Genomic DNA, 20,778 nt, shown 5'->3' with positions numbered 1-20,778 from the left:
TGATAGGCTACTGTAGAACAGGACATTCCTCTCTCAACTGGCTAGGATGTGATAGGCTACTGTAGAACAGGACATTCCCCTCAACCTGCTAGAATGTGATAGGCTACTGTAGAACAGGACATTCCTCTCAACCTGCTAGGATGTGATAGGCTACTGTAGAACAGGACATTCCCCTCAACCTGCTAGAATGTGATAGGCTACTGTAGAACAGGACATTCCTCTCAACCTGCTAGGATGTGATAGGCTACTGTAGAACAGGACATTCCTCTCAACCTGCTAGGATGTGATAGGCTACTGTAGAACAGGACATTCCTCTCAACTGACTAGGATGTGATAGGCTACTGTAGAATAAGACATTCCTCTCTCAACCTGCTAGGATGTGATAGGCTACTGTAGAACAGGACATTCCTCTCAACTGACTAGGATGTGATAGGCTACTGTAGAACAGGACATTCCTCTCAACCTGCTAGGATGTGATAGGCTACTGTAGAACAGGACATTCCTCTCAACCTGCTAGGATGTGATAGGCTACTGTAGAACAGGACATTCCTCTCAACCTGCTAGGATGTGATAGGCTACTGTAGAACAGGACATTCCTCTCAAATGGCTAGGATGTGATAGGCTACTGTAGAACAGGACATTCCTCTCAACCTGCTAGGATGTGATAGGCTACTGTAGAACAGGACATTCCCCTCAACCTGCTAGGATGTGATAGGCTACTGTAGAACAGGACATTCCTCTCTCAACTGGCTAGGATGTGATAGGCTACTGTAGAACAGGACATTCCTCTCTCAACTGACTAGGATGTGATAGGCTACTGTAGAACAGGACATTCCTCTCAACCTGCTAGGATGTGATAGGCTACTGTAGAACAGGACATTCCTCTCTCAACTGGCTAGGATGTGATAGGCTACTGTAGAACAGGACATTCCTCTCTCAACTGGCTAGGATGTGATAGGCTACTGTAGAACAGGACATTCCTCTCAACTGGCTAGGATGTGATAGGCTACTGTAGAACAGGACATTCCTCTCAACTGACTAGGATGTGATAGGCTACTGTAGAACAGGACATTCCTCTCAACCTGCTAGGATGTGATAGGCTACTGTAGAACAGGACATTCCTCTCTCAACTGGCTAGGATGTGATAGGCTACTGTAGAACAGGACATTCCTCTCTCAACTGGCTAGGATGTGATAGGCTACTGTAGAACAGGACATTCCTCTCAACTGACTAGGATGTGATAGACTACTGTAGAACAGGACATTCCTCTCAACCTGCTAGGATGTGATAGGCTACTGTAGAACAGGACATTCCTCTCAACTGGCTAGGATGTGATAGGCTACTGTAGAACAGGACATTCCTCTCTCAACTTGCAAGGATGTGATAGGCTACTGTAGAACAGAACATTCCTCTCTCAACTGGCTAGGATGTGATAGGCTACTGTAGAACAGGACATTCCTCTCTCAACTGGCTAGGATGTGATAGGCTACTGTAGAACAGGACATTCCCCTCAACCTGCTAGAATGTGATAGGCTACTGTAGAACAGGACATTCCTCTCAACCTGCTAGGATGTGATAGGCTACTGTAGAACAGGACATTCCCCTCAACCTGCTAGAATGTGATAGGCTACTGTAGAACAGGACATTCCTCTCAACCTGCTAGGATGTGATAGGCTACTGTAGAACAGGACATTCCTCTCAACCTGCTAGGATGTGATAGGCTACTGTAGAACAGGACATTCCTCTCAACTGACTAGGATGTGATAGGCTACTGTAGAATAAGACATTCCTCTCTCAACCTGCTAGGATGTGATAGGCTACTGTAGAACAGGACATTCCTCTCAACTGACTAGGATGTGATAGGCTACTGTAGAACAGGACATTCCTCTCAACCTGCTAGGATGTGATAGGCTACTGTAGAACAGGACATTCCTCTCAACCTGCTAGGATGTGATAGGCTACTGTAGAACAGGACATTCCTCTCAACCTGCTAGGATGTGATAGGCTACTGTAGAACAGGACATTCCTCTCAAATGGCTAGGATGTGATAGGCTACTGTAGAACAGGACATTCCTCTCAACCTGCTAGGATGTGATAGGCTACTGTAGAACAGGACATTCCCCTCAACCTGCTAGGATGTGATAGGCTACTGTAGAACAGGACATTCCTCTCTCAACTGGCTAGGATGTGATAGGCTACTGTAGAACAGGACATTCCTCTCTCAACTGACTAGGATGTGATAGGCTACTGTAGAACAGGACATTCCTCTCAACCTGCTAGGATGTGATAGGCTACTGTAGAACAGGACATTCCTCTCTCAACTGGCTAGGATGTGATAGGCTACTGTAGAACAGGACATTCCTCTCTCAACTGGCTAGGATGTGATAGGCTACTGTAGAACAGGACATTCCTCTCAACTGGCTAGGATGTGATAGGCTACTGTAGAACAGGACATTCCTCTCAACTGACTAGGATGTGATAGGCTACTGTAGAACAGGACATTCCTCTCAACCTGCTAGGATGTGATAGGCTACTGTAGAACAGGACATTCCTCTCTCAACTGGCTAGGATGTGATAGGCTACTGTAGAACAGGACATTCCTCTCTCAACTGGCTAGGATGTGATAGGCTACTGTAGAACAGGACATTCCTCTCAACTGACTAGGATGTGATAGACTACTGTAGAACAGGACATTCCTCTCAACCTGCTAGGATGTGATAGGCTACTGTAGAACAGGACATTCCTCTCAACCTGCTAGGATGTGATAGGCTACATACTGTGGTGACAGTACTGAATACACCTGTTGAGAGATAACATTTATAGAAGATAATAAAATGACAATTTCTGTTGTTAAAGACACACAGATAGTCATTGTCCTTTCATGGTTCAATTGTGATTTAGTTCTGAATGTGAATGGGAAACCTTCTATGAAGTATGAATGATTTAGCTCAAAGTTTTCACAGTCATTAATATTTATACTACACTTCAATCAATTAAATTCATTCGGTGTAACCAGGTTTAAAAAGGATTTGTCTGTCTTTTATAATGTAATCCATATGAAAAGCATATTTTACCATCATATTTCAGAGTTAAATTTAACATAAGTTACATCTAACATTCCTATATACACTCTTAGAAAAAATGGTTCCAAAAGGGTTCTTCAGCTGTCCCCAAAGGAGAACCCTTTTTGGTTCCAGGTAGAACCCTTTTTGGTTCCAGGTAGAACCCTTTTGGTTCCAAGTAGAACTCTTTTAGGTTCCATGTTTAAAGGGTTTTTACATGGAACTCAAAAGGGTTCTCCCTGGAGCCAAAAAGGGTTCTTCAAAGGGTTCTCCTATGGGGACAGCCAAAGAACCCTTTTGGGTTCTAGATAGAACCTTTTTTTCTAAGAGTGTAGAAATCAAATCCGGATATTCAATGAATCTAATTGTAGACATAGTCCCATTGACAGGAGCCGATAGTAAAACTCTCTGAGGCTGACCTGCATGTGTATAGATCACACTGTCTGACATTCACTTTGCTTACAGTGTAAAAAAAATTGCCATTTCCAAAGATCTGTTTGCCCCAGCAAATTACGCTCACACCCCATTGACTTTGAATGGGGGGGGGGGGGGGGGGTCTTTGGGTCCGGTCAGCTCGACCAATGGGGCCCCTGAATAGAGGTAAAACTTACTGGACGTTTCGCGGCGCGCCTCTGTGACATGGGGTGCTGTAACCTCTTACCCCTGAGGATTTGTGAGAATGAGTTAGGTCCAGAAACTTGGGGACCTTTCTTGCATTTTGGAGTTGTTTCCAACGGGGACAAACGCAGGACCTTTAAACAGGTAGGCATGTAGCTATATGTGGTTCTGGGGAGAGCTAGAGGACTGGTGAGGAAAGACAGCAGGAACAGACAGAGAAACAGGGACAGAGATAGCTAGATAGATACACTGTAGGTAGGCTGTGGCAGGGGGCATTTTTTGGGGTCTATATTCTTAAACATTTCCACTCCCTTTTCTAAATTAGAAGGATTTTGATGATCAGTTACTAGACCTAGGTGCCTCTGTTGGACGGGATCAGTTGGACATGTCGCTGATACTGACTGTGTTAGACAAGCTGACGTACTTCCTGTCTTTAATTACGTTTTGCGTCAGTGTATCTAACGGCTGGTTGAAATGAGACGAGATCATTCCTTTAATCTTAGTTTGGGCCTGAGAATGATATGGTGTCGGCGTTTCCATTGGACTAATGTTTAATTCGTTCTGTAGAGATGTTTTCCAGTGTGAGTTCATTAGGATGCTTTAATCCACAGGCGTTGGATATCTAGCACCTCTGTGTAAGTCTCTGTTGTCTTCATTTGATAATAGAGCTGAAAGGGTTTTATTTGTGTCATTTCTATCAGTATTATATGAAAATATATTAGCATATTGTTTGTATCAACTCAGAGCGGTACGTGCAGTTTGAGCTCTGCATCATATTAAGACAATGGTGTTAATTACACAGAAGTCATTTTATCCCTGAGATGCGTGTTTATGTATGATCTGAGATCAGTTTAACCTCAGTGGCATTAAAGTTAAAGAATAAGACGTAACACGTTCTATGAAAGTACAGTGTTTATGACACTGACTACGAGTGTCCATAGTAACTCTTAAGCGTTTCTAAAATGCTACGTGATTCTTCCTTCTATGTGCAGGTGTGACCGGAGACAGTGAGCCAGACACCTGATCGACACCATGTCACTACAGCGGATGCTGAAGCTGCACTATGTGCTGGTGCTGGTTCTGTGTGTGTCAACCAGCGAAGACTTCGACTGGACCAAGAATGAACGGGGCTCATTCTACTATGGCACTTTCCCAACTGGTAGGCTACCGTACAGGGAGAAACTGAATCATGTTTAAAAGGTCTATTACTAACAGCTAAACATAGTTATAAATATATATATATGTCTGCAGAAAAATAGATAAACAAACTGATAAAAATATAAATTGAATGGCAGAAATTAAGATGAGAAAGAGAGAGAGAGCGCAAGAGAGAGAGGCCTACATTTTATCACAGAAATCAAGATTTTATAGCTATTATAGAAATGAGAGAGAGAGAGAGAGAGACACAGATAGAGAGAGAGAGAGAGACAGAGAGAGAGGGAGACAGAGAGAGAGAGCGCGAGAGAGAGAGAGGCCTACATTTTATCACAGAAATCAAGATTTTATAGCTATTATAGAAATGAGAGAGAGAGAGAGAGACACAGATAGAGAGAGAGACAGAGAGAGACAGAGAGAGAGGGAGACAGAGAGAGAGAGAGAGAGAGAGGCCTACATTTTATCACAGAAATCAAGATTTTATAGCTATTATAGAAATGAGAGAGAGAGAGAGAGAGAGAGAGAGAAAAAAAAATTGTAACGTATTTTCTCCCAAGAATGAAGAGTTCTTGCTAACCTCTATATCTCTCTGAAGGGTTTTCCTGGGGGGCTGGGGGCTCTGCGTACCAGACAGAAGGAGCCTGGGACAAGGATGGCAAGGGGATGAGCATCTGGGACGTGTTCGCCCACAAGAAGGGAAAGATCTTCCTCAACGACACCGCAGACCACTCCTGCGAAGGATACTACAAATTCAAGGTGCATAGACTGAATAGACAGTAGACACATTATCCCCATGTAGTCAGAAGTAGTGCACTGCAAAGTGAATAGGGAGCCATTTGAGATTTGAACCATATGGCTCCGTCTCAATTGACACCCTTGACATGACATCGTCAATATCTTCTAGGACGACATCACCTTGATGAAGGACATGAAGTTTAACCACTATCGTTTCTCCATCTCCTGGCCAAGGATATTTCCCAACGGAATCAAAGGTAAATGTTTCATACCTCATAGTACAGATTCTCCACTGAACATACCTCATAGACCAGATTCTCCACTGAACATACTTCATAGACCAGATTCTCCACTGAACATACCTCATAGACCAGATTCTCCACTGAACATACTTCATAGACCAGATTCTCCACTGAACATACCTCATAGACCAGATTCTCCACTGAACATACTTCATGGACCAGATTCTCCACTGAACATACCTCATAGACCAGATTCTCCACTGAACATATTTCATAGACCAGATTCTCCACTGAACATACCTGGACGAAGCTTAGTAATCTGTGTCCGGGAAACAGGCCCTATATGTTTTCGTGAATGTTATAGCTAATGGTAATGTCAATGTTTCTTCTCCAGCTGATCACATCAATGAGAAGGGAATCAAATACTATGATGACCTGATCAACATGCTCCTGGACAACAACATCACACCAATAGTCACCCTGTACCACTGGGATCTGCCACAGGTGGGTACTGACTGACTGACTGACTGACTGGCTGGGTACTGACTGACTGGCTAGGTACTGACTACCTGGGTACTGACTGACTGACTGGGAACTGACTGGGTACTGACTGACTGGGTACTGACTGACTGACTGACTGGGAACTGACTGGGTACTGACTGACTGGGTACTGACTGACTGGGTAGTGACTGACTGACTGGGAACTGACTAACTGGGTACTGACTGACTGACTGGGTACTGACTACCTGACTGACTGGGTACTGACTGACTGGGTACTGACTGACTGACTGGGTACTGACTGACTGGGTACTGACTGACTGGGTACTGACTGACTGAGTACTGACTGACTAACTGGGTACTGACTGACTGACTGGGTACTGACTGACTGGGTACTGACTACCTGACTGACTGGGTACTGACTGACTAACTGGGTACTGACTGACTGGGTACTGACTACCTGACTGACTGGGTACTGACTGACTAACTGGGTACTGACTGACTGAGTACTGACTGACTGGGTACTGACTAACTGGGTACTGACTGACTGACTGGGTACTGACTAACTGGGTACTGACTGACTGACTGGGTACTGACTACCTGACTGACTGGGTACTGACTGACTGGGTACTGACTGACTGACTGGGTACTGACTGACTGGGTACTGACTGACTGAGTACTGACTGACTAACTGGGTACTGACTGACTGACTGGGTACTGACTAACTGGGTACTGACTGACTGACTGGGTACTGACTGACTGACTGGGCACTGACTAACTGGCTACTGACTGACTGACTGGGTACTGACTGACTAACTGGGTACTGACTGACTGGGTACTGACTGACTGACTGGGTACTGACTGACTGGGTACTGACTACCTGACTGACTGGGTACTGGCTGACTGGGTACTGACTGACTGACTGGGTACTGACTGACTGGGTACTGACTGACTGACTGGGTACTGACTGACTGACTGGGTACTGACTGACTGGGTACTGACTACCTGACTGACTGGGTACTGACTGACTGACTGGGTACTGACTGACTGGGTACTGACTGACTGGGTACTGACTGACTGGGTACTGACTGACTGACTGGGTACTGACTGACTGACTGGGTACTGACTGACTGGGTACTGACTGACTGAGTACTGACTGACTGACTGGGTACTGACTGACTGAGTACTGACTGACTGGGTACTGACTGACTGACTGGGTACTGACTGACTGAGTACTGACTGACTGAGTACTGACTGACTGGGTACTGACTGACTGACTGGGTACTGACTGACTGGGTACTGACTGACTGACTGGGTATTGACGAACTGACTGGGTACTGACTGACTGACTGGGTACTGACTAACTGGGTACTGACTGACTGACTGGGTACTGACTGACTGACTGACTGACTGACTGAGTACTGACTGACTGGGTGACTGACTGACTGGGTACTGACTGACTGGGTACTGACTGATTGACTGGGTACTGACTGATTGACTGGGTACTGACTGACTGGGTACTGACTGACTGAGTACTGACTGACTGACTGGGTACTGACTGACTGACTGGGTACTGACTAACTGGGTACTGACTGACTGACTGGGTACTGACTGACTGACTGACTGACTGACTGAGTACTGACTGACTGGGTGACTGACTGACTGGGTACTGACTGACTGGGTACTGACTGATTGACTGGGTACTGACTGATTGACTGGGTACTGACTGACTGGGTACTGACTGACTGAGTACTGACTGACTGACTGGGTACAGACTGACTGACTGGGTACTGACTGACTGACTGAGTACTGACTGACCGGGTACTGACTGACTGACTGGGTACTGACTAACTGACTGGGTACTGACTGACTGGGTACTGACTGACTGAGTACTGACTGACTGACTGGGTACTGACTGACTGACTGGGTACTGACTGACTGACTGAGTACTGACTGACTGGGTACTGACTGACTGACTGACTGGGTACTGACTAACTGACTGGGTACTGACTGACTGGGTGACTGACTGACTAACTGGGTACTGACTGACTGACTAGGTACTGACTGACTGGGTACTGACTGACTGACTGGGTACTGACTGACTGGGTACTGACTAACTGGGTACTGACTGACTGACTGGGTACTGACTGACTGACTGGGTACTGACTGACTGACTGGGTACTGACTGACTGACTGGGTACTGACTGACTGGGTACTGACTGACTGGGTACTGACTAACTGGGTACTGACTAACTGGGTACTGACTACGTGGGTACTGACTGACTGACTGGGTACTGACTACCTGGGTACTGACTGACTGACTGGGTACTGACTAACTGGGTACTGACTGACTGACTGGGTACTGACTGACTGGGTACTGACTAACTGGGTACTGACTGACTGGGTACTGACTGACTGGGTACTGACTAACTGGGTACTGACTAACTGGGTACTGACTACCTGGGTACTGACTGACTGACTGGGTACTGACTGACTGGGTACTGACTAACTGGGTACTGACTGACTGGGTACTGACTGACTGACTGAGTACTGACTGACTGACTGAGTACTGACTGACTGGGTACTGACTGACTGACTGGGTACTGACTGACTACCTGGGTACTGACTGACTGGGTACTGACTGACTGAGTACCTGACTGACTGAGTACTGACTACCTGACTGACTGAGTACTGACTGACTGGGTACTGACTACCTGACTGACTGGGTACTGACTGACTGGGTACTGACTAACTGACATAATGACTGACTGGGTACTGACTGACTGGGTACTGACTGATTGGGTACTGACTGATTGGGTACTGACTGACTGACTGGGTACTGACTGATTGGGTACTGACTGATTGGGTACTGACTGACTGACTGGGTACTGACTGACTGGGTACTGACTACCTGGGTACTGACTGACTGACTGGGTACTGACTGACTGACTGGGTACTGACTGACTGACTGGGTACTGACTGACTGGGTACTGACTGACTGGGTACTGACTAACTGGGTACTGACTGACTGACTGGGTACTGACTGACTGACTGGGTACTGACTGACTGACTGGGTACTGACTGACTGACTGGGTACTGACTGACTGGGTACTGACTGACTGGGTACTGACTAACTGGGTACTGACTAACTGGGTGCTGACTGACTGACTGGGTACTGACTGACTGGGTACTGACTAACTGGGTACTGACTGACTGACTGGGTACTGACTGACTGACTGGGTACTGACTGACTGACTGGGTACTGACTGACTGACTGGGTACTGACTGACTGGGTACTGACTGACTGGGTACTGACTAACTGGGTACTGACTAACTGGGTGCTGACTGACTGGGTACTGACTAACTGGGTACTGACTAACTGGGTGCTGACTGACTGACTGGGTACTGACTGACTGGCTGGGTACTGACTGACTGGGTACTGACTGACTGACTGGGTACTGACTGACTGGGTACTGACTAACTGGGTACTGACTGACTGGGTACTGACTGACTGACTGAGTACTGACTGACTGACTGAGTACTGACTGACTGGGTACTGACTGACTACCTGGGTACTGACTGACTGGGTACTGACTGACTACCTGGGTACTGACTGACTGGGTACTGACTGACTGACATAATGACTGACTGGGTACTGACTGACTGAGTACCTGACTGACTGAGTACTGACTACCTGACTGACTGAGTACTGACTGACTGGGTACTGACTACCTGACTGACTGGGTACTGACTGACTGGGTACTGACTAACTGACATAATGACTGACTGGGTACTGACTGACTGGGTACTGACTGACTGGGTACTGACTGACTGGGTACTGACTGATTGGGTACTGACTGACTGGGTACTGACTGACTGACTGGGTACTGACTGATTGGGTACTGACTGACTGACTGGGTACTGACTGATTGGGTACTGACTGACTGGGTACTGACTGACTGACTGACTGACTGAGTACTGACTGATTGGGTACTGACTGACTGGGTGCTGACTGACTGACTGACTGACTGAGTACTGACTGATTGGGTACTGACTGACTGGGCACTGACTGACTGACTGACTGGGTACTGACTACCTGACTGACTGGGTACTGACTACCTGACTGACTGGGTACTGATTGACTGGGTACTGACTGATTGACTGGGTACTGACTGACTGAGTACTGACTGACTGAATGCCAACCAGTAGTGAATCGCTATTAGCTTGCCGAGCTAGCACATACAAAGCTACCGCTACACTGTTCAATGCAAAACATGACACCTTTTGTTTATCCATATATTTACAGAATCTAGGTTGAAATAATGTTGTCTGTAATCTAACTCCATATCCGTCCCAAATGAATGTAGATCTGAACTGTACTGCATTTGTATCAGTGTCTTTATAGAAGACTGTGGAAGGATGTTTCCTGTTATGGTGATCCCAGATGACTAGTCTACTACAACACAATCCCTATCCATCACATGACCTATAGTAACCCCTCTTCCCTGATACCACCCAGGTCTTGTTTGACCTATAGTAACCCCTCTTCCCTGTTACCACCCAGGTCTTGTGTGACCTGTAGTAACCTCTCTTCCCTGTTACCACCCAGGTCTCAAGTGACCTATAGTAACCCCTCTTCCCTGATACCACCCAGGTCTTGTTTGACCTATAGTAACCTCTCTTCCCTGTTACCACCCAGGTCTTACAGGAGAAGTACGGTGGATGGCAGAACGTCAGCATGGTGAACTATTTCAACGACTTTGCCAACTTATGCTTTGAGCGGTTTGGTGACAGAGTCAAATACTGGATCACCTTCAACAACCCATGGGTAAGACAATACATGATCCATAATACATGATCCATAACACATTGTATATAATACATTATCCATAATACATGATCCATAATACATGATCCATAATACATTGTATATAATACATTATCCATAATACATGATCCATAACACATTGTATATAATACATTATCCATAACACATTGTATATAATACATGATCCACAATACATGATCCATAATACATGATCCATAACACATTGTATATAATACATTATCCACAATACATGATCCATAATACATTATCCATAATACATTATCCATAACACATTGTATATAACACATTGTATATAATACATTATCCATAATACATTATCCATAACACATTGTATATAATACATTATCCATAACACATTGTATATAATACATTATCCAAAATACATTATCCATAATACATTGTATATAATACATTATCCATAATGCATTACCATATTACATTATCCATAATACATTATCATAACACATTATCCAAAATACGTTATCCATACACATTATCCATAACGCATTATCCATAATACATAATCAGAACTCGTTATGCATAATACATTACCATAACACATTATTCATAGCACATTATCCGATGGACACACAGGCTGTGTTCCAAATGACACCCTATTCCCCATATAGTGCACTAATGTTTATCTGGTCCCATAGAACTCTGGTCAAAAGTAGTGCACTATAAAGGGAATAGGGAGCCAGGGCTCATAGGACTCTGATTAAAAGTAGCACACTATATAGGGGATAGGGTGCCATTTGGGAGACACACAGTATACGAACCATAATCCTCCAGAAAGTCCTCCACAGCACTAGACTACAGTCTCATAGGGGAGGACTATGAGACTGTAGTCTAATGATGGGGAGGTCTATGAGACTGTAGTCTAGTGCTGTGGAGGACTATGAGACTGTAGTCTAGTGCTGGGGAGGACTATGAGACTGTAGTCTAGTGCTGGGGAGGACTATGAGACTGTAGTCTAGTGCTGGGGAGGACTATGAGACTGTAGTCTAGTGATGTGGAGGACTATGAGACTGTAGTCTAGTGCTGTGGAGGACTATGAGACTGTAGTCTAGTGCTGTGGAGGACTATGAGACTGTAGTCTAGTGCTGGGGAGGACTATGAGACTGTAGTCTAATGATGGGGAGGACTATGAGACTGTAGTCTAGTGCTGGGGAGGACTATGAGACTGTAGTCTAGTGCTTGGGAGGACTATGAGACTGTAGTCTAGTGCTGGGGAGGACTATGAGACTGTAGTCTAGTGATGTGGAGGACTATGAGACTGTAGTCTAGTGCTGGGGAGGACTATGAGACTGTAGTCTAGTGCTGTGGAGGACTGTGAGACTGTAGTCTAGTGATGTGGAGGACTATGAAACTGTGTTTGTAGTCTAGTGCTGTGGAGGACTATGAGACTGTAGTCTAGTGATGGGGAGGACTATGAGACTGTGTTTGTAGTCTAATGATGTGGAGGACTATTAAACTGTGTTTGTAGTCTAGTGCTGTGGAGGGCTATGAGACTGTAGTCTAGTGCTGGTGAGGACTATTAAATTGTGTTTGTAGTCTAATGATGTGGAGGACTATTAAACTGTGTTTGTAGTCTAGTGCTGTGGAAGGCTATGAGACTGGAGAACATGCACCTGGTCTGAAGATGAGGGGCACTGGGGCCTACAAAGCTGCCCACCACATTATCAAGGTAATCACTAATTGTTTATAATATAATTATATTTAATATTGTCAGTAATCTAATTCCAATATATATTGGCCTAGTGTACTGTCTGTCCCCTGATGCAGAATAATGTATCATTTGAACAGGCACATGCTAAGGTTTGGCACACCTATGACACTCAATGGAGAAGCAAACAGAAAGGCTTGGTTGGGATCTCGTTGTTGGCAGACTGGGGGGAGCCAGTGGACATCACCAACCAGAGAGACATTGAGGCAGCAGAGAGATATGTCCAGTTCTACATGGGCTGGTTCGCTACACCCATCTTCAACGGGGACTACCCTCAGGTCATGAAAGACTACATCGGTAAGTATTGTCACAGCTAGGTGTTCCATTTCCACGAACAACCCACCGGGTTTAAATTAAGCTTGCCCGTTAGCCTGAGGCTAGTACTGTTCAGACCAGGCTAGTAGAAAAAATACCCAACTAGCCCGTTAGCCTGAGGCTAGTACTGTTCAGACCAGGCTAGTAGAAAAAATACCCAACTAGCCCGTTAGCCTGAGGCTAGTACTGTTCAGACTAGGCTAGTAGAAAAAATACCCAACTAGCCTGCTAGCCTGAGGCTAGTACTGTTCAGACCAGGCTAGTAGAAAAAATACCCAACTAGCCTGCTAGCCTGAGGCTAGTACTGTTCAGACCAGGCTAGTAGAAAAAATACCCAACTAGCCTGCTAGCACTGTTCAGACCAGGCTAGTAGAAAAAATACCCAACTAGCCCGTTAGCCTGAGGCTAGTACTGTTCAGACCAGGCTAGTAGAAAAAATACCCAACTAGCCCGTTAGCCTGAGGCTAGTACTGTTCAGACCAGGCTAGTAGAAAAAATACCCAACTAGCCCGCTAGCCTGAGGCTAGTACTGTTCAGACCAGGCTAGTAGAAAAAATACCCAACTAGCCCGTTAGCCTGAGGCTAGTACTGTTCAGACCAGGCTAGTAGAAAAAATACCCAACTAGCCCGTTAGCCTGAGGCTAGTACTGTTCAGACCAGGCTAGTAGAAAAAATACCCAACTAGCCCGTTAGCCTGAGGCTAGTACTGTTCAGACCAGGCTAGTAGAAAAAGTACCCAACTAGCCCGTTAGCCTGAGGCTAGTACTGTTCAGACCAGGCTAGTAGAAAAAATACACAACTAGCCCGTTAGCCTGAGGCTAGTACTGTTCAGACCAGGCTAGTAGAAAAAATACCCAACTAGCCCGCTAGCCTGAGGCTAGTACTGTTCAGACCAGGCTAGTAGATAAAATACCCAACTAGCCCGCTAGCCTGAGGCTAGTACTGTTCAGACCAGGCTAGCAGAAAAAATACCCAACTAGCCCGCCGGCTGTCTTGTGAAATATTGAATGGCACAGATTATAGACGCGGGATAGAAAAATAAATGGTGGTTTACACTCCAAAAGGGTTCTTCAGCTGTCCCCATAGGAGAAACCTTTTTGGTTCCAAGTAGAACTCTTTTGTGTTCCATGTAGAACCCTCTGTGGAAAGGGTTCTCCTATATACCCTCCCAATGTTAGGGTTAGAGGTCAAAGGTCATAGTGTAATCTGGTCTCTCTCTGTCTCCAGGTAGGAAGAGTGCCCAGCAGGGTCTAGGAACCTCCCGCCTCCCCCTCCCAATTTTAGGGTTAGAGGTCAAAGGTCATAGTGTAATCTGGTCTCTCTCTGGTCTCCAGGTAGGAAGAGTACCCAGCAGGGTCTGGGAACCTCCCGCCTCCCCCTCCCAATGTTAGGGTTAGAGGTCAAAGGTCATAGTGTAATCTGGTCTCTCTCTGGTCTCCAGGTAGGAAGAGTGCCCAGCAGGGTCTAGGAACCTCCCGCCTCCCCGTCTTCTCCTCCCAGGAGAAGAGTTACATCAAGGGCACCTGTGACTTCCTGGGTATTGGTCACTTCACCACGCGCTATATCACCCAGAAGAACTACCCGTCTGGCCGCGGGAACAGCTACTTCACCGACCGTGACCTGGTGGAGCTGGTAGACCCTCGCTGGCCCGACCCCGGCTCTGAGTGGCTCTACTCTGTCCCCTGGGGATTCAGACGCCTGCTTAACTTCGTCAAGGTATAATACACTACTGTTAGTGTGGGCAGGTCCTACCAGCCAGACTTGGGTTAAATACATGATGTGTTTGGTCACAGTACAGTATGTTAACAACTTTCCACTACTTCCAGGTGGGATTGGAGGTGTGCTTGATTCAGTGTGGAGTTTGTACCTTATTTTACTTTATGCATTTGACCCCGATCTGCGGAAACTTTCACACCTTCTTCCTTGTTTGACAAACTCCCTCCCCACATCGTCTCCCTGTCTCCCTACCCCGTCTCCCTGTCTCAACACCCCGTCTCCCCGTCTCCTCACCACACTGTCTCCCTGTCTCCCTACCCCGTCTCCCTGTCTCAACACCCCGTCTCCTCACCACACTGTCTCCCTGTCTCCTCCCGACCCTGTCTCCTCCCCACCCCGTCTCCCCACCACCCTGTCTCCTCCCGATCCTGTCTCCCTGTCTCCTCCTGACCCTGTCTCCCCCTGACCCTGTCTCCCTGTCTCCACCCGACCCTGTCTCCCTGTCTCCACCCGACCCTGTCTCCTCCTGACCCTGTCTCCTCCCGACCCTGTCTCCTCCCGACCCTGTCTCCCTGTCTCCTCCGGACCCTGTCTCCCTGTCTCCTCCGGACCCTGTCTCCTCCCGACCCTGTCTCCCTGTCTCCTCCGGACCCTGTCTCCTCCGGACCCTGTCTCCTCCCGACCCTGTCTCCCTGTATCCTCCGGACCCTGTCTCCTCCCGATCCTGTCTCCCTGTCTCCTCCGGACCCTGTCTCCTCCCGACCCTGTCTCCCTGTCTCCTCCGGACCCTGTCTCCTCCCGACCCTGTCTCCCTGTCTCCTCCGGACCCTGTCTCCTCCCGACCCCGTCTCCTCCCGACCCTGTCTCTCCACTAGACTCAGTATGGGAACCCCATGATCTACGTGACAGAGAATGGGGTGTCAGAGAAGGTGCAGAGGTGCACAGACCTGTGTGATGATTGGAGGATGCAGTACTTCAAGGATTACATCAATGAGATGCTCAAGGGTGAGGAACCGATCTATCAGAGGAAATAACATCCTCTTCATATGACCTTGAAGAAAGGTTTAGTACACTGTAGAGGAAATGATAACCTGTTTATATTACCTTGAAGAAAGGTTTAGTACACCGTAGAGAAAATAATAACCTCATAATATTACCTTGAAGAAAGGTTTAGTACACCGTAGAGAAAATAATAACCTCATAATATTACCTTGAAGAAAGGTTTAGTAGAGAAAATAATCTATTATTATAGAGGTTTAGTAAAACATTATTTTTTCTTTATAACAAGTCATTGTTTTAGTGAACTGGCATCATTTTAGGACAAAACAGGTGTTTTGAGTGTGTTTGAGGTTTCACTGTCTACTCTATTGACACTGGCCAAGTGAACTCCTATAGCACCCTCTGCTGGTCTTTTCTCCACATGACAGCCCTTAAGGACGGAGTGAACGTGAAGGGTTACACAGCCTGGTCGCTGCTGGACAAGTTTGAGTGGGACGAAGGCTTCTCTGAGAGGTTTGGCCTGTTCTACGTGGACTTCCTCAACAAGAATAAACCACGTTACCCAAAAGCCTCTGTTCAGTACTACAAACGCATCATCAGCTCCAATGGGTTCCCCAACCAGAGAGAGGTACAGTCACAGAAACCTTGTACACACCTGATATAGGCCTATTCTATTTGGTTCACAACCATCTAAGTTTTCCAATGTGCTGTTTGGTGACAGACTTTTTTTAATGGGTTGTATTAATACATATTGATTGATTGGTTGGTTGGTTGGTTGGATAATTAATAGATGTATTTTGATGGTCTCTACAGGTGGAGAGCTGGAGAAGGAAAGCCACAGAGACGTGCTCCTCCAGTAACCAGCTGCTAGCTGCAGGTCAGTACAGAATACTACACTAGACCCCAACACCACCACACCCCAACGCCCCCAGACCCCAACGCCCCCAGACCCCAACACAGACAGACCCCAACACCACCACACCCCAACACAGACAGACCCCAACACCACCACACCCCAACACCACCACACCCCAACACCACCACACCCCAACACAGACAGACCCCAACACCACCACACCCCAACACAGACAGACCCCAACACCACCACACCTCAACACTGACAGACCACAACACCACCAGACCGCATCACTGACAGACCCCAACAACACCAGACCCCAACACCACCAGACCGCAACACCCCCAGGCCCCAACACCACCACACCCCAATACAGACAGACCCCAACACCACCACACCCCAACACAGACAGACCCCAACACCACCACACCCCAACACAGACAGACCCCAACACCCCCAGACCCCAACACCCCCAGACCCCAACACCACCACACCCCAATGCCTCCAGACCCCAACACCACCAGACCCCAACACAGAGAGACCCCAACACCACCAGACCCCAACACCCCCAGACCCCAACACTGACAGACCCCAACACAGACAGACCCCAACACAGACAGACCCCAACACAGACAGAACCCAACACAGACAGACCCCAACACCCCCAGACCCCAACACTGACAGACCCCAACACCACCACACCCCAACACAGACAGACCCCAACACCACCAGACCCCAACACCACCACACCCCAACACCACCACACCCCAACACAGACAGACCCCAACACAGACAGACCCCAACACCACCACACCCCAACACCACCAGACCCCAACACAGACAGACCCCAACGCCCCCAGACCCCAACACAGACAGACCCCAACACATCACCAGACCCCAACACCGACAGACCCCAACACCGACAGACCCCAACACAGAGAGACCCCAACACCACCAGACCCCAACACCACCAGACCCCAACACCACCAGACCCCAACACCACCAGACCCCAACACCACCAGACCCCAACACCACCAGACCCCAACACCCCCAGACCCCAACGCCCCCAGACCCCAACACCCCCAGACCCCAACGCCCCCAGACCCCAATGCCCCCAGACCCCAACACCACCAGACCCCAACACCACCAGACCCCAACAACACCATACCCCAACACCACCAGACCCCAAAGCCCCCAGACCCCAACACCCCAGACCCCAACACAGACAGACCCCAACACCACCAGACCCCAACACAGACAGACCCCAACACTAACAGACCCCATCACAGACAGACCCCAACACAGACAGATCCCAACACCACCAGACCCCAACGCTGACAGACCCCAACGCCACCAGACCCCAACACCACCAGACACCAACACCCCCAGACCCCAACACCCCCAGACCCCAACACCACCAGACACCAACACCCCCAGATCCCAACGCCACCAGACTCCAACTCCACCAGACTCCAACACAGACCCCAACACAGAGAGACCCCAACACCACCAGACCCCAACACCACCAGACCCCAACGCCACCAGACCCCAACACCACTAGATCCCAACACCACCAGATCCCAACGCCACCAGACCCCAACACAGACAGACCCCAACACAGAGAGACCCCAACACCACCAGACCCCAACACCACCAGACCCCAACGTCCCCAGACCCCAACACAGACAGACCCCAACACCACCAGATCCCAACGCCACCAGACCCCAACACAGACAGACCCCAACACCACCAGACCCCAATGCCACCAGACCCCAATGCCACCAGACCCCAACACAGACAGACCCCAAAGCCCCAACACCAGCAGACCCCAACACCAGCAGACCCCAACACCACCAGACCCCAACACAGACAGACCCCAACACCACCAGACCCCAACACAGACAGACCCCAACACCACCAGACCCCTGGCTCAAAGACATCATGGCAAAGACTTTCCAATACTTGAGCTGCGATTTACTTGATTTAGTAAGCCCCAGTACAATGGACTCAATAGAATAGTCCCAAAAATGCAAACTACAACCTAAATCAAGCACATACTTTAAAACTTGAACTATTTGAAAATATTTTACATAATGTATGTCACTCAGCTCCAACAACTTCAGCATGCAGGGACATCAGGTTGAATCTGGCTGCCGGGGCAAACAAAGGAACATTCTGACTCTAATTGGCACTTTTCAACAAATAGTTGAACTACAAATAGTTGAACAAGAAAACTACACGGGAAGACATTCTCTAACAGGACTTTTCTTTGTTTGCTCCTCCAGCTAGAAGAAAGTCCCGGCAGGACAATAAGGAACAGGCAGGGATGCCAAAGGTTTGGCCAGTGCATGATGAAGTTTAGGTAGGCCTACGTAGGACTCCATCACTTCTTCTTTTAAAGTGACTGACTGGTGTGTAGCCGACCTGGGTAGGAAATACATTCACCAAATACTTTTCAAATCATTTAAAGTATTGAATTTGAGTTGTGGTTCATTTAGCACTTATCGGACTATTCGCTATTTGCTGCTGAGTACATTTCTGCTAGTAGTGCAAAGTGGTGTAGTCACCTGTGTGTTATTATACAAAATGGAGCCTCTGTTTGCTCTTTAGGGTGTAGGCCGGGTTACTGTTAGGGTTTTATAAAAACATTTAATTTATTTATTGTTTTTAATGATTATTCCAGATCCGTTGACGAGCCACATGGAGATGGTAACAGAGATCGTGGTTCCTACAGTGTGTACTCTCTGTATTCTCCTGGCTGCTGTCTTCCTCATGTTCCTGCTGCGTGGACGCTTCTAGAATACTGCTGTCTTCCTCATGTTCCTGCTGCGTGGACGCTTCTAGAACCCAGCTGTCTTCCTCATGTTCCTGCTGCGTGGACGCTTCTAGAACACTGCTGTCTTTCTCACGTTCCTGCTGCGTGGATGCTTCTAGAACACTGTCTTCCTCATGTTCCTGCTGCGTGGACATTTCTAGAACACTGCTGTCTTCCTCATGTTCCTGCTGCGTGGAGGCTTCTAGAACCCAGCTGTCTTCCTCATGTTCCTGCTGCGTGGACTCTTCTAGAACACTGTCTTCCTCATGTTCCCGCTGCGTGGACGATTCTAGAACACGCCTGTCTTCCTCATGTTCCTGCTGCGTGGACACTTCTAGAACACTGCTGTCTTCCTCATGTTCCTGCTGCGTGGACAATGATAGCTGTATTTTTTATTACACACAGTTCATCTCTTTTATATACACATTGCAACAGTACAAACTTGGACACCGGACACATTTTAAAATGGAACGATAGCTATTCCATGTTAATAAAGTGTTAGCATGCATTATTATCTGTATCTTGAAAATCTAATTAAATTGCATTAAAGATTGTACAACCTGTTTGGGAACTGTTTGACACCTTACAGGTGTTGTAGAGAGAATTTATTAGAAGAGGGGTCTTCAGCACCTTATATAATAGGCTATACAGTATCTACACTATAGTTTTGTTTGAATCCTTAAGACTAGGCTTTAGCTCAGCAGGATAACATAGTCTTGCAGCAAAATAATATAAATGATCATATTGTAATCTGATTTCCAGATTTCAATAAGCAAGTACTTGTGTATGTGTAAACCTGTAAACAGACAGTATTGATCTGAATGCATTTGCCCACATAACATTTATGAGGGGACAAAGTTTCAAAACCCTGTTTTATCGGAAAACATTCATAGTGAAAGTTAGAAAAGAACAAGGCATGGAAAGCAAGAGCAGGTGACACAATTCTGACGGGTAAAATTGGTAGGCTTCTCTCAGGTAAGTAAACTTAACAAAAAAAGAAACGTCCCTTTTTCAGGACTCTGTCTTTCAAAGATAATTCGTAAAAATCCAAATAACTTCACAGATCTTCATTTTAAAGGGTTTAAACACTTTCCCATGTTTGTTCAATGAACCATAACCAATGAATGAACATGCACCTGTAGAACAGTCATTAAGACACTAACAGCTTACAGACGGTAGGCAATTAAGGTCG

General features: G+C 47.1%; 2 protein-coding genes across 4 annotated transcripts in view; one reads left to right on the top strand and one right to left on the bottom strand.

The window, feature by feature from the left end:
* The window catches only part of LOC129816949 (receptor-type tyrosine-protein phosphatase-like N), a 184,874-nt gene that overhangs the window by 77,633 nt on the left and 86,463 nt on the right, over positions 1 to 20,778 (bottom strand). The gene's annotated exons all lie outside the window — the stretch shown is intronic.
* LOC129816951 (lactase-like protein) lies at positions 4,651 to 20,149 on the top strand. Of its 2 annotated transcripts, XM_055871937.1 has the most exons (13): positions 4,651 to 4,839; positions 5,431 to 5,591; positions 5,740 to 5,827; positions 6,207 to 6,316; positions 11,010 to 11,138; positions 12,751 to 12,846; positions 12,966 to 13,182; positions 14,642 to 14,916; positions 15,792 to 15,921; positions 16,344 to 16,543; positions 16,729 to 16,792; positions 19,057 to 19,133; positions 19,455 to 19,543. In XM_055871937.1, the coding sequence occupies exons 1-12, from the start codon at positions 4,713 to 4,715 to the stop codon at positions 19,131 to 19,133; spliced, it is 1,674 nt and encodes a 557-aa protein (XP_055727912.1). In that variant the 5' UTR covers positions 4,651 to 4,712; the 3' UTR covers positions 19,455 to 19,543. The 2 variants fall into 2 exon arrangements, with proteins under 2 accessions (XP_055727912.1, XP_055727911.1); XM_055871936.1 differs by lacking the exon at positions 19,057 to 19,133 and having other exon boundaries at positions 19,455 to 20,149.

Source organism: Salvelinus fontinalis, chromosome 19 (genome assembly GCF_029448725.1).
Source record: "Salvelinus fontinalis isolate EN_2023a chromosome 19, ASM2944872v1, whole genome shotgun sequence".
Lineage (NCBI taxonomy): Eukaryota > Metazoa > Chordata > Actinopteri > Salmoniformes > Salmonidae > Salvelinus > Salvelinus fontinalis.
This window is presented reverse-complemented; position numbering and strand designations above follow the sequence as displayed.